This window comes from Cervus elaphus, chromosome 27 (assembly GCF_910594005.1).
Source record: "Cervus elaphus chromosome 27, mCerEla1.1, whole genome shotgun sequence".
Classification (NCBI taxonomy): Eukaryota; Metazoa; Chordata; class Mammalia; order Artiodactyla; family Cervidae; genus Cervus; species Cervus elaphus.
Window position 1 is genome coordinate 60516489 of NC_057841.1, and position 14368 is coordinate 60530856.

The 14368-nt window shown below is 49.4% G+C and overlaps 1 protein-coding gene across 2 annotated transcripts in view; it reads right to left on the reverse strand.

The window, feature by feature from the left end:
* Positions 1 to 6343: 6343 nt before the first annotated feature.
* Positions 6344 to 14368, reverse strand: part of CCBE1 (collagen and calcium binding EGF domains 1) — a 215831-nt gene continuing 207806 nt past the window's right edge. For both annotated transcript variants that reach the window (XM_043889442.1, XM_043889443.1), the window contains exons 7-11: positions 13573 to 13693; positions 8834 to 8973; positions 8718 to 8753; positions 7949 to 7984; positions 6344 to 7062 (exon numbers count right to left, since the gene is read on the reverse strand). In XM_043889442.1, the coding sequence (XP_043745377.1) occupies positions 6829 to 7062; positions 7949 to 7984; positions 8718 to 8753; positions 8834 to 8973; positions 13573 to 13693 (567 nt within the window). In that variant the 3' untranslated portion in view covers positions 6344 to 6828. The remainder of the gene's footprint in view (positions 7063 to 7948; positions 7985 to 8717; positions 8754 to 8833; positions 8974 to 13572; positions 13694 to 14368) is intronic.

Genomic DNA, 14368 nt, shown 5'->3' on the forward strand with positions numbered 1-14368 from the left:
ACATTAAATACATTCCAGATGGGAATCAACATCTGCTGAGTTCATCTCTGGGAACCTGGGCTGGGTGAGGGCTCCTGCTGTGAAGGTTAGGTTCTGGAGAGACTGACGGGGGCAGCAGGAACTCCAGGAAAGGAGCTCTGAGGAGGCGTCTGCGTTCAGCTGGAGCGCTGGGGTGGACAGCCGCCAGGGACTTGGTGCAGGGAAGGAACAGAGGAGTCATGTGCTGGTGAAAAACTCGGCCACCGGCTGGCTGACGGACCCTGTTTCTAACAGGGTGGGGACGAGGGAAGGCTGGTGTCACTTCAGATTTGCACACGTAGCCCTTCCTGTCGTTCTGAAGGAAGACTGAGAAGTGGCAATAGGAACAGCCGCCATGATTGTCTTTAAACAAGCTTTCCCAGGAGAGTGAAATGATGGCGGCGTTAAAGGAGATGAAGAAAGAAAATTAAACACAAACCACCGGGAAATTCTGGGGGACACTGCGGGGTGAGAAATGGGAACACGAGCAAAGAGAAGCTGTAACAGTGGTCTCATGTGATGCTCAACACATGGGCAGAGGTCTCCTGAACGGGTCCATGAAATACCATCCTGGGAGTCAAACGACAAAGCAGATATGAAGGAACCTGTAAGCTGCCCCTTAAGGCCACGAGCTCCCCCAACAACATTCCAAAGGAGCAGACACTCCTGTGGGCCCCTTGAGCACTTGCTCCTGGGGATCCAGAGAAAGCCTTTTCCAGAATGTGGGTCCCTCTAGGACCCAGAGGTGTAAGAGCAAACACGACTCCAGGGGAGCTTTGGGAATATAGTTTCCAACAGCTTCCTGTGTTTGCTGGGGAGGGGAAAGCGAGAAGACCTACAAGAACTGGAACTTGGACTAAATTATGGAAAATTAAGGAAAAATGGGAAGGGTGGGGAGGAAATTTTTGGCAAACGAGGAAGACTGTTGTTTTTCCACTCCCCATTCAAGAGATCTTTCAATTATGTATTATTTTCAATATGCTGGCAAGCTTGGCTGGCCCCAGACAAGGGCTTCTAATTCCTGTGCTTCATTGCTCAGTTGCGTCTGACTCTTTGTGACCCCATGGACTGTGGCCCGCCAGCCCCCTCTGTCCATGGGGATTCTCCAGGCGAGAATACTGCAGTGGGTTGCCATGCCATCCTCCAGGGGATCTTCCCAACCCAGGGGTCAAACCTGGGTCTCCCGCATGCAGGCAGATTCTTTACCATCTGAGCCACTGGGGAAGCCCAGGAAAACTGGAGTGGGGAGCCTGTCCCTTCTCCAGGGGCACTTCCTGACCCAGGAATGGAACTGGGGTCTCCTGTATTGCAGGTGGATTCTTTACCAGCTGAGCCACCAGGGAAGCCCTCAGTTTACCTGCTTCTGTGACGCAGAGGTGCCCCTGCCCAAGGTTCTCCTCTCTACCCCTAACCATCACCCCACTCCCAGGCCAACAACTGAAGCCAAGCAACCTCCTTCCAGCCTTGAGATCTGCTGTCCATTGAGTGAACCTGGATCACAGCCTAAAGGCATCTGGTGGGCACCGGTTCACAGCCAGGAAACTCTGCACCTCTCCCCAAGGGTCAGGTACCTTTATTTAACAAATAATCTTGTGATTTACTAAACAAGCCCACTCATTTGATCAAATATCGGGTTGGCCAGAAATTTCTCCAACATTCAGGAACTTTTTGGCCAGCCCAACAGCTTTAAAATGCCCTGGCAAACCAGAAACTCACTGTTCTTATGTGAGCCAGGGCACTGCAGTCACTCACTTTTTATCTTGAAAACAGGATTTATTCCTACAGTGAGAGTAATTTTCTTCTTTGAATAGGATAGTCATAGGCAAGTGTAGCATATGAACCCTTAACAACCACACGCGTGTGTGATAAACTGCTTCAGTCGTGTCTGACTCTGTGCGACCCCAAGGACAAGTAGCTCACGAGGCTCCTCTGTCCGTGGGGTTCTCCAGGCAGGAATACTGGAGTGGGTTGCCATGCCCTCCTCTAGGGGTTCTTCCCAACCCAGGGATCAAACCTGCACCTCTGACATCTCCTGCATTGGCAGGTGGGTTCTTTACCACTAGCGCCACCTGGGAAGCCCTTAACAGTCGTATCTGAGTGTTAATTTGTGGCCGCTTACAGGGCAGTCTGTATGGGACTGATTTTTCTCCATCTAGTCTCCACTCCTCTTCTCTCTTTAATCAAAATTACTCAAGTATTAGTTGCCCAGTTATGTGAAACTCTTTGCAATCCCGTGGACTGTAGCCCGCCAAGTTCCTCAGTCCATGGGATTCTCCGGGCAAGAATACTGGAGTGGGCTGCCATTCTCTTCTCCAGGGGATCTTCCTGACCCAGGGATGGAACTCGGGTAAACAAGGTTGGGTAGGAGGATAGAATATGTTACATCTGTCAGATTGACAAGGAAAAAGAATCATCCACTGAGGTAAATATATGTTGTCATCTCCCCCTTTTCACTGAAAATGGTTAATTTTGATATGGAGGTGTAATGGTCTATTTTGGGACATGCATCTATATATTTTTTTAAATAAGTAAACTAATTCTGGAATGACTGTGAGGAGATATCCCATGTCCAAGGGCAAAGGAGAAGCCCCAGCAAGATGGTAGGGGGGTGAAGAAACAAACCCCATTCCCGCCAGAGATGCTCAGAGAGCTCAAACAAGGGCACCAGGACCCAGGGACCCCCCAAGACTGAGACAGAGCTGTGTGTGAGCACCTCCTGAGGAGGTCCGGGTCAGCGGTGGCCTGCCGCAGGGGCGGGGGCTCTGCTGCAGCAGACCTGGGCATGGCAGAAGCCCTCTTGGAGGAGGTTGCCATTCACCCGCCACAGAGCCGCCAGAACTTACACACAGGACTGGGGAATAGACGCCTGGAGGCACAGCAGACCTTGTGCACCAGGACCCAGGAGAAAGGAGCCGTGACCCCACAGGAGACTGACCCAGACTCGCCTGAGTGTCCAGGAGTCTCCGGCGGAGGCGTGGGTCTGCGGTGGCCTGCTGCAGGGCTGGGGGCGCTGAGTGGGGCAGTGCCTGCATGGGGCCTTTTGAGGGAGGTGACACTATCTTCATTACCACCACCGCAGCTTGGCCCCAGGTCAAGTAACAGAGAGGGAACACAGCCCCGCCCTTCACCAGAAAATTGGATTAAAGATCTACTGAGCATGGCCCTGCCCATCAGAACAAGACCCAGTTTCCCTCTCAGTCAGTCTCTCCCATCAGGAAGCTTCCATGAGCCTCTTATCCTTCTCCATCAGAGGGCAGACAGACTGAAAACCACAATCACAGAAAACTAACCAATCTGATCACATGGCCCACAGCCTTGTCTAATTCAATGAAAGTAAGCCATGCCATGTAGGGCCACCCAAGATGGATGGGTCATGGTGGAGAGTTTTGACAAAACATGGTCTACTGGAGAAGGGAAGAGCAAGCCACTTCAGTATTCTTGCCTTGGGAATCCCATGAACAATATGAAAAGTCAAAAAGATAGGACACTGAAAGATGAACTCCCCAGGTTGGTAGATGCCCAATATGCTACAGGAGATTAGTGGAGAAATAACTCCAAAAAGAATGAAGAGATGTTGCGAAAGCAAAAACAACACCCAGTTGTGGATTTGACTGGTGATGGAAGTAAAGTCCAATGCTGTAAAGAGCAATATTGCATAGGAACCTTGAATAGGTCCATGAATCAAGGCAAGTTGGAAGTGGTCAAACAGGAGTTGGCAAGACATTTTTAGGAATCAGTGAACTAAAATGGATGGGAATGGGTGAATTTAACTCAGCTGACCATTATATCTACTACTGTGGGCAAGAATTCCTTAGAAGAAATGGAGTAGCCATCATGGTCAACAAGAGAGTCCGAAATGCAGTACTTCGGTGCAATCTCAAAAACAAGAGAATGATCTCTGTTTGTTTCCAAGGCAAATCATTCAATATCACAGTAATCCAAGTCTATGCCCCAACCAGTAATGCTGAAGAAGCTGAAGTTGAACGATTCTATGAAGACCTACAAGACCTTCTAGAACTAACACCCCCAAAAGATGTCCTTTTCATTACAGGGGACTGGAATGCAAAAGTAGGAAGGCAAGAAACACCTAGAATAACAGGCAAATTTGGCCTTGGAGTACGGAATGAAGCAGGCAAAGGCTAGCAGCATTTTGCCAAGAGAGCGCAGTGGTCACAGCAAACACCCTCTCCCAACAACACAAGAGAAGACTCTACACATGGACATCACCAGATGGTCAACACTGAAATCTGGTTGATTACATTCTTTGCAGTCAAAGATGGAGAAGCTCTATATGGTCAGCAAAAACAAGACCAGGAGCTGACTGTGGCTCAGATCATGAACTTCTTATTGCCAAATTCAGACTTAAACTGAAGAAAGTAGGGAAAACCACTAAACCATTCAGGTATGACCTAAATCAAATCCCTTACAATCATACAGTGGAATTGACAAATAGATTCAAGGGATTCGATCTGATAGAGTGCCTGAAGAACTATGGACAGAGGTTTGTGACACTGTACAGGAGGCAGGGATCAGGATCGTCTCCAAGAAAAAGAAATGCAAAAAGGCAAAATGGTTGTCTGAGGAGGCCTTACAAATAGCTATGAAAAGAAGAGAAGTGAAAGGCAAAGGAGAAAAGGAAAGATATACCCATTGAATGCAGAGTTCCAAAGAATAGCAAGGAGAGATAAGAAAGCCTTCCTCAGTGATCAGTGCAAAGAAACAGAAGAAAACAATAGGATGGGAAAGACTAGAGATCTCTTCAAGAAAATTAGAGATACCAAGGGAACTTTTCATGCAAAGATGGGCTCAACAAAGGACAGAAATGGTATGGACCTAACAGAAGCAGAAGACATTAAGAAGAGGTGGCAATAATACAAAGAACTATACAAAAAAGATCTTCATGACCCAGATAACCACGATGTTGTGATCACTCACCTAGAGCCAGACATCCTGGAATGTGAAGTCAAGTGAGCCTTAGGAAGCATCACTATGAACAAAGCTAGTGGAGGTGATGGAATTCCAGTTGAGCTATTTCAAATCCTAAATGATGCTGTGAAAGTGCTGCACTCAATATGCCAGCAAATGTGGGAAACACAGCAGTGGCCACAGGACTAGAGAAGGTCAGTTTTCATTCCCATCCCAAAGAAAGGCAATGCCAAAGGATGCTCGAACTACCACATGATTGCACTAATCTCACATGCTAGCAAAGTAATGCTCAAAATTCCCTAACCCAGGCATCAACAGGACATGAACAGTGAACTTCCAGATGTTCAAGTTGGATTTAGAAAAGGCAGAGGAACCAGAGATCAAATTGCCAACATATGTTGGATCATTGAAAAAGCAAGAGAGTTCCATAAAATCATCTACTTCTGCTTTATTGACTATGCCAAAGCTTTTGACTGTGTGGATCACAACAAACTGTGGAAAATTCTGAAAGAGATGGGAATACCAGACCACCTGACCTGCCTCCTGAGAAACCTGTATGCAGGTCAGGAAGCAACAGTTAGAACTGGACATGGAACAACAGACTGGTTCCAAACTGGGACAGGACTACATCAAGGCTGTATATTGTCACCCTGCTTATTTAACTTATATGCAGAGTACATCATGAGAAACGCTGGGCTGGATAAAGCACAAGCTGGAATCAAGATTGCCAGGAGAAATATCAATAACCTCAGATATGCAGATAATACCACCCTTATGGCAGAAAGTGAAGAAGAACTAAAGAGCCTCTTGTTGAAAGTGAAAGAGGAGAGTGAAAAAGTTGGCTTAAAGCTCAACATTCAGAAAACTAAGATCATGGCCTCTGGTCCCATCACTTCATGGCAAATAGATGAGGAAACAGTGAGAGACTATTTTTTGGGGCTCCAAAATCACTGCAGATGGTGATCACAGCCATGAAATTAAAAGATGCTTGCTCCTTGGAAGAAAAGTTATGACCAACCTAGACAGCATATTAAAAAGCAGACATTACTTTGCTGACAAAGGTTCGTCTAGTCAAGGCTATGGTTTTTCCAGTAGTCATGTACCAATGAGAGAGTTGGACGATAAAGAAAGCTGAGTGCTGAAGAATTGATGCTTTTGAACTGTGGTGTTGGAGAAGACTCTTGAGAGTCCCTTGGACTGCAAGGAGATCCAACCAGTCCATCCTAAAGGAGATCAGTCCTGGGTGTTCACTGGAAGGACTGATGCTGAAGCTGAAACTCCAGTACTTTGGCTACCTGATGCAAAGAGTTGACTCACTGGAAAAGACCCTGATGCTGGGAAAGATTGAGGGCAGGAGAAGGGGACAACAGAGGATGAGATGGTTGGATGGTGTCACTGACTCAATGGACATGAGTTTGAGTAAACTCCAGCAGTTGGTGATGGACAGGGAGGCCTGGCGTGCTACGATTCATGGGGTCGCAAAGAGTCCGACATGACTGAGAAACTGAACTGAACTGAAAGTCACATTTTCTTAGAACTCTTCCCCCCTTTTTGATACTCTGCCAAATTTTAAGATAATGTGAGTACCTAATTCAGAAATTAGAAGTCCCTGGAAAAGAAGGAATTCAAATAAAAGTTGCCCTGTAGATTCTCCAGGGGAAGCACTGAAATCAATCATTTCATTCCTGGTGTCTTTAGGATGTCTAGCAGGAGATTCTGGAAACAGTGTCTGGAAGATGAGAAGTAGGAAGAAGAAAGGGAAAGAGTAAAGAAAATAAAAAATGTATCTTTTTTTAGGTCTCCAGGGATGTTTTGATTTTGTTCTTTGGAGAACTTCACTGCAGGGGAAAACACTCTTCCTTTGGCATGAAGATGTGGGATGCACTAAGGATAGAAGTCTCTGGGGGCTCCCAAGTCTCTTGTCTCAGTTCTTCCTGGGGAGTCATCTCCGGATCCCACGTCCAGGGTCTCCAGAGAGCTGGAAAATTCCTGAGGTAACGGGAACTCCTCTGCTGAAGGGTGAGTCCGGTGCCCAAACACCTTCTCCTGCAGTTCGGTGATGTCGTTACGGATTTCCGCCAGCACGATCAGCAGGAAGTCGAAAGAACCGGGGGGTCCCTGCACAGGAGAGAGGGGTCAAACCAGACGACCAGAGACCCACCCCTCGGCTGACCCAGGGCTTCCGGGGGCGCCGTGGTCGCTGCCCTGCCATCTGCTGGGGAAACGTCAGGCCCGTAAACAGCAGCTGGCGGAGGCCGCCCTGTGTTCCTTCGCCTCCCGGGTGCGCGCTGGCGGCACACGGGCTTCTCCTAGCTCTCAGGCTCCGTCAAATCTGGTAGAATGATGGAATCTGAGAGTGCCCCTCCTAGGCTAGCTTCCAAAGAGCCCTGGGAGGTGGAGAGCAGTGGGTAAGAGGCTGCGGTTCTCTTGGATTTGAACCTCAGCTCTGCCACTTCCAATGGTGTAAGACACACCTGGAAACAGACTTAGGACATACTAGGGTTTTGAACCTTAGACATTCCAAATAAAGATTGTCGTGATTGCTGCTTCGTCGCTAAGTCGTGTCCAAGTCTTTGGCCACCCCATGGACTGTAGCCCGCTAAGTTCTGCTGTCCATGGAATTATCCAGGCAAGAACACAGGAGTGGGTAACCATTCCCTTTCTCCAGGGGGTCTTCCAAACCAAGGGATCGAACCCACGTCTCCTGCATTGGCAGGTGGATTTTTTACCGATGAGCCAGCAGGGAAGCACAAATAAAGATTAGCCATGAGAAAAGCAAACAAACAACCCCCCCCGCCCCGCCCCCAGGAAGTGGATTTGTAAAACTCAACCAGCTGCAAAAGGCTGGTGTGATTCTTCCTGTAACCACGGAGCTCTCTGTGGCGGGGCTGAACCACAGCTGCAAGGGGCCGGCTGTTGCTAACAAGACCAACTAGGAAGGCTCCCCTGAGAGGGAGCCCTGAGCGCGCTGCCCTGGGGAAGGAAGACAGGCGGGGCTACTTACTGGAGACCCTCTGGGACCTGGTGCGCCTCTTTCCCCCTGAAAACAGAAGGGTCAGGGTTAGCGTCTGGACCACACGGGTGCCACCACCCCTGCCTCCATTTAGACCCCACCACTACCATCTCCCCGCACAAGACAGCAAGTCTCTCCTATGGGAAGCAAACGTCAGCTTCCCGCTGCACTCTTGGGGCCGCTGCTCTCAACCGAAAGGCTTGAGTCAAGTGCCTCTCATTTCCATTTCCCCCAAGGCCATGTGTTTTCCAACCAGATCTGAAAGGAGGGAAGCTGGTATTTCCAGGCAGCGTGTGGAATAGCTTAGAAGCATCTAAAGTAACTCACACTGACTTTATGAGGCCGGTGGGGCAGGCAGTCCCCCAGAGCGAAACCACCCACTTGCAGAGACTGGAGCTTCTCCTGTTCTTGACTTAAACACAGCAAAGAAATTAGGAACACACGTAAAACAGCCCCACAGAGAAGCCTGGCTAAATAGAAAAACATGCTACCATGACAACCAGGAGGTTTAACGTTTATAGGGGTCGTTTTTTCTTCCAAGTGGTTTTTGCGGCTGTTTTTGTTATTATGGTTGTTCCATATCTTAAAGAAAATGGCTTTTTAGATTTTCCTCCCAACTTTGGGGACAAAAAGTATATCTGTGTCTCAACTTGGCCACGTGCAAAGGGGGAGAGTGAACCATATAGGAGCTCCAGGTGATGCCTGCAAGGAGGCGGTGACTGAGGACCCAAGGCGCGTAAGGACCACTCGGAAGACTTACCTTAGAGCCATCTCTTCCTGGGGCGCCTGGTGGACCCTACAAGGCAAAGGGACCTCGTTTAGCAGAAGGAATGCGCGTTCCCCAACCACAGGTGGGAGCTCTGATGAAATACTGACCACAGGGCCCCTCCGGCCTTGCTTAATGTGGGACAGGTCGGGAGATGGTCCCACGGGTCCCATCGAGCCCCGCGGGCCAGGCTGCCCGGGGGGGCCTGGGATCCCCGGGAAGCCGGGACTCCCCTTCGGTCCTGGAGAGCCTGCAATCAAAGAGCACCTCGTTAGTCCACAGCCCGGGAGGAGGATGAGGACTCTGGCTGGCTGACAGTCCAGGCGCCCCTTGCAGCCGTTTCTCTTTGCACTCTGACCTTTGCCTCCTGACCTCTCCACTGAGATGTCCCATAGGCATTTTGAACATGACCAGAAATTGCCGTCCATCCCCATTCTTTCTCTAAAACATTTCTTGTATTGAAATACTGTTGACTGACAATGTGTTAGTCTCAGGCATTCAGCCAACCGACTCAGACTTCCCACTCCTTTCATGGACCTCCCATCCCCATCCGTTCAAGCCAGAAACTTGGGAGTCTTCCTATAAATTCCTCTATTTCCATAAGCTCCTCATCCAATCAGTGACCATTTCACCTCTTCAACATCTTTCACCTCCTTTAAGCTCTTTAATTTCACCAGTCTTGGGACCATCTGCCCTCGGAATCCCCCCATCCCTGCAGGGCAGTGGTCAACGCAGCTGGGGAGTGGCTGGGGTACAGGTTTCAACCACAGGGGGGCCTGCCTTTGAATCGTGGACAAGCTGCCTGACCTCTGTGAACCTTCGATCCTCATCTGTAAAGCAGGGTTAATAAGAATCTGCCTCAGAGAGCAGTTGGGCTGTTGTTTAGCTGCTAGGTCGTGTCCGAATCTTGTGTGATCCCATGGACTGTAGCCAGCAGGGCTCCTCTGTCCATGTGATTTCCCAGGCGAGAAAACTGGAGTGGGTTGCCATTTCCTTCTCCAGGGGATCTGCCCACCCCAGCGACTGAACCTGCATCTCCGGCACTGCAGGCAGATTCTTCACCATCTGAGCCACCAGGGAAGCCCGTAAAACAACTGCGTACCCGCTGCTCGCCCCTCACCAAAGTAACAGTATCCTACCATCGAAGGAATCTGAAAACTTGGAGACCACGGTAGAGGTAGAGTCAGTGACAACACACCCAAACCCCTCAGTTATTCATTAAACTGACCCAACTCTTCGTGCGCGCAGCCCGCGTACCCGTCTCCGGGAGTAATTACTACATACCCAGTCTTCACTGTTCCTCTGCAAACAGTATCTGGCATTCAGAGCAAAATTTTAAGGCACATTATAAAAAGCTCAAACCAACACCCAAATAAAACCACTCTCCTCAAAATTAAACAACTCCAGACTACACTCCTCAAAATCAAACAACAAAATCAAACAATTCAAGAAATACAGCAATCAACAGAATCAGACTCAGAGGCAACCCAGATGTTAGGGTTATCACACAGGGACTTTAAGATAACAACCCATATTAAAGGTGCAAGAGGAAGACAGTTTGCCCGAACAAATGGGAGAATTTCAGCTCTAGTTTTGCTTTTGTCACTGTGCTTCTGGTATCATATGCAAGAAATCATTGCCAAGGTCGTGAAAGTTCTCACCTATGTTTTCTCCTAGGAGTTTTATAGTCTCAGGTCTTACATTTAGGTTTTTAATCCATTTTGTATACGGTAGAAAGCAAGGGTCCAACTTCATTCTTTAGCAGAGGGAAGGATGCTGTGTTTTAACCCCGTTTTAGACGGTCAACTTTATGTGGGCATGGTTATACTTTAATTGTCAGCACGCTCTCAGAGAAGCCCAGGTACAGAAAAGGCTGTTCGGTAGATGTTTCACATCAAATGACTTTAACGAAGGGGCTGGGCTGGCTGCCGCGCTGCCACTATTTCTCGGGCATGTGTTCCTGAGCGCTACACTGATTCCTCTCTTTCAAATGCACACAGGAGCTCCTTTTTGATGGTACACGGCTCCTACAATTGGCAGAACACAGTGATAGAATGGAATGACTTTCAGGCACTGGAAAACAAAACAAAAAACCCCCAGAGACTTCAGACTTAGCATATTTGGGAAGTCTTTTCTAGCTCACGAAATAATTAAGCCAACATTAAAGACTTAATTATTCCATCCAAGTATGTCTCACCACCCCCCCCACCCCCTCCTCTAAATGCTGGTTCCAGGTACATCCTTGAAAGAGTTTACCTGGGAAGGAGACCAGCTCCCTCTCATAACAAAATACTTCACCTCTAAAAACACAAGGACAGGCTGGAGATCATATCTTACCTTCATTTAGGCAATCAATGAGCTTTAGAGATCACCGCGTCAGGTGCCTTTAAACTGTGGGGCTTTGATGAGCAAATGCCAGCACCTTCTATGTCACAGGGAGGGGCGGCGAGCAGCCAGCACTCCACACCAAAGCCAGAGGACTCCAACCTAGTGGAGCTTCCTGGCTTGGCGCCCCAGGCTGTGATTCATCAGACTTCAGGACTGGACTGTCAGTTAAGGGGAAGAGAGTCCAGTTCTCCCTCTAGCTGCCCTAACACATCGCAGTGGACAGCATCACACAGCACGCTGCTAGAAGCCAGGAGGGAGAAGGAAATAGGACTGGAGGAGAAAGCAAGGGCACTGCCCAAGCGAGTCCTCAGCGACTCTCCGCCCCGGCAAGGCCCCCGGGCAGCCCACATGATGCTAGGAACCAGAAGGCAGGACTGGTGTGGAAAGCCCGCAAGTCATTCATCAGGAAGAAAGAGGCCAGCAGCTCCCCTGTTCCTCGAATGTCCGTGTTGGAGTGACATGCAGACTGGCCTGGGATGAATTTCTCCAGGGAAGCAGAGGAAGGAGATTTCCGTAGAGAAGGGCGGACAACACCGTGCTGAGAATCTGTTTATAAGAAGGGACCCAAGCTTACTCAGGAGCAGCGAGAGGCTGCTTGTGTGTGGTGTCCGCTGGGGGAAAGAAGTCAAGGGAATGAACAAGGGGAGAAACCAAAGTCTTGGACCAGCTTCTGGTCTCTGTACAGACGGAGCCCCAGGAGTCTGGGTTTTGATGGAAACTGGGAGATGAAGATATTAGTGGAGAAGAAAACACACAGTTTAGAAAGCGTTTTGAGCCAATGTTGCTGCTGACCTTCCATCCTAAAACCTGTCCATGTCCTTCCATGGTTCTACCTTTCATGTCCGTCCACGTCCAGCTTGAGCCCCAAGTCCCCCGATCACTGCAGGCTACACTGATCTGTCTCTTCTTTAAGCTTCCACTGCTGGAAGCACATGAACTCTTTACTTGGGGGCAGACAGGGACTGCTTTATTCTGCTTGCTTTAATTCCGTGTGCTTTGTTGTCCCCATTAAAATGTCAGGAGGTCACTCACAACACCCAGCTCACTGCTAAACGATGAGCCGCGGGGATAAGATGTCCAAGTCTCAGAACATTTGCTAACCCTAATAATATTTCCTCCACTAGTATGGGGAAAAAAATACTGATCTATCTATGGAGAGACTCATAATAAAAGAGAAAACGTCCTGTCACTGTTTTCAGTTCTTGTTGTGTATTTCCCGATGGAAAGACAGGATGTTTGGGATTTTCTTCAGCGTATGGGGGGAATCTCCAAAACAGTATGCTGAAGAAGCCAGACAAAAGAATAGATTCCTTTTCACGAAGTTCTGGAACAGACAAAACTGCAGCGACAGAAAGCAGGTTGGTGGTTACCTAGAGCCGAGGATGCAGATTGTCAAGGGCACAGGGCACTTTCTGGGGGTGATGGGAAGCTCCTATATCTGGATGTAGACCAGATACACGGTGGTGCTTAGTGAGGGCTTGAGACAGGGTGCACGCAGGGCTTCCCCACTGGCTCAGCAGTAAAGAATCGGCCTGAGACAAAGATGGTGCAGGAGACGCGGGGTCCATCCCTGGGTCGGGAAGATCGCCTGGAGGAGGAAATGGCAACCACTCCAGTGTTCTTGCCTGGAGAATCCCATGGACAGAGGAGCCTGGCGGGCTGCAGCTCATAGGATTGCAGAGTCGGACAGGACTGAAGGGATGGGGCACGCACGCAGTGCAGGCATATATGAAAACTTGTCCGACTGGGACTTGTGTACATTTTACTGTACAGAATTGTATCTCAGTGAGGGTGACTTAATAAAGTGAAGCATAGAGACAGATATAAAAATAAATATCAATGTACACGTGTTCACAAATAACAGGAGGAGGAGGAGAGAGGATTGGAAAACAGTGGCCTGAGGCTGGCCATGAAACGTGAGTGAGAGCAGGTGATGAGCCCAGAGGTGTTCAGTACACCATCCGACATTCACACATGCTAGTGTTAAAAATGGTTTTCATTTTGTTTCCCTGTAACTTAATAATGATCTTTAAGACTCTGGTCCAGTTCAGGACGATGCCTTTTCCCCTGATGACTGTTGGTTATGAGGGTTTCTCAGGTTTGTCCATTTCTTGGCTCACAGGTGTGTGAGTTCCCTGGACCCTGGCTTCTGCTCCCACCCATGGAAGCTGAAGAACTCCGCCCCATCCCCACTGAACGTGAGCTCCTGGCAGGCTCTGGCTGGTGAACCCACCACCCTTTCATGCTCCTCTTCACACTCACTTCCCTGGTGGCTCAGCTGGTAAAGAATCTGCCTGCAATGTGGGAGACCTGGCTTCGATTCCTGGGTTGGAAAGATCCCCCGGAGAAGGGAAAGGCTGCCTACTCCCGTATTCTGGCCTGGAGAATTCCACAGACTGTCCATGGACTTGCAAAGAGTCGGACACAGCTGAGTGACGCTCACATTCATGTTCATACTCACCAGGGGGGCCCTGGCCCCCAGGCAGGCCAGGAGGACCCGGAAGGTAGGCATTTGAGGCCAGCGCCTTGTGACCAGTGATGTACTTGCCCAGGTCGGCAGCGCTGTTGGGGAGCAGGGCAACCTGCAACGAGAAGAGGGACCTGGGTCAGGAGACGGTGCCAGCCCCACTGCAGGCGGCTGCGTGCTGCGCTCGTGTGGTCTGCAGAGGCTTCACAGCCTGTCCTGGCTCCTTTCCCCTTATCCAAACCCGTCAGAGCCAGAAGGGCTGGAGAGATCCTCCTTCTAAACCCAGAGGCCTTCCAGTCAACACAACTTGCCTGAGATCGCTCAGCTGCCTAGTTAGGGTGACCCTGGATCGGCTCCAGTCTGCCTGAATATCACTGAACTCATGAATATCATAATTAACACAGTCGATCTGCTTCAGGCTTTCAGCTTGTTAAGCTCTTTATGTATCAAATATTTGAGAAACTACTACACGCCAGGCACCGTGCTTGGTTCTAAGGCGACCACGGTGACCAAGGCATGGTCCCGGCTCTGAAAGATCTCAGCCGTGGGAGCCAGGAAAACATGGCTCACAGGTCACCTGCAGGCTCAGCTGGTTGGGAAACAGCGACTGTGACGGTTTTAAAACATGTCCCCAAATGTCAGGGCGCTCCTGCCGTTAAAAGTGTGAGTCGCTCAGTCGTGTCCGACTCTTTGCGACCCCATGGACTGTAGCCCACCAGGCTCCTCTGTCCATGGAATTCTCCAGGCAAGAATACTGGAGTGGGTAGCCTTTCCCTTCTCTAGGGGATCT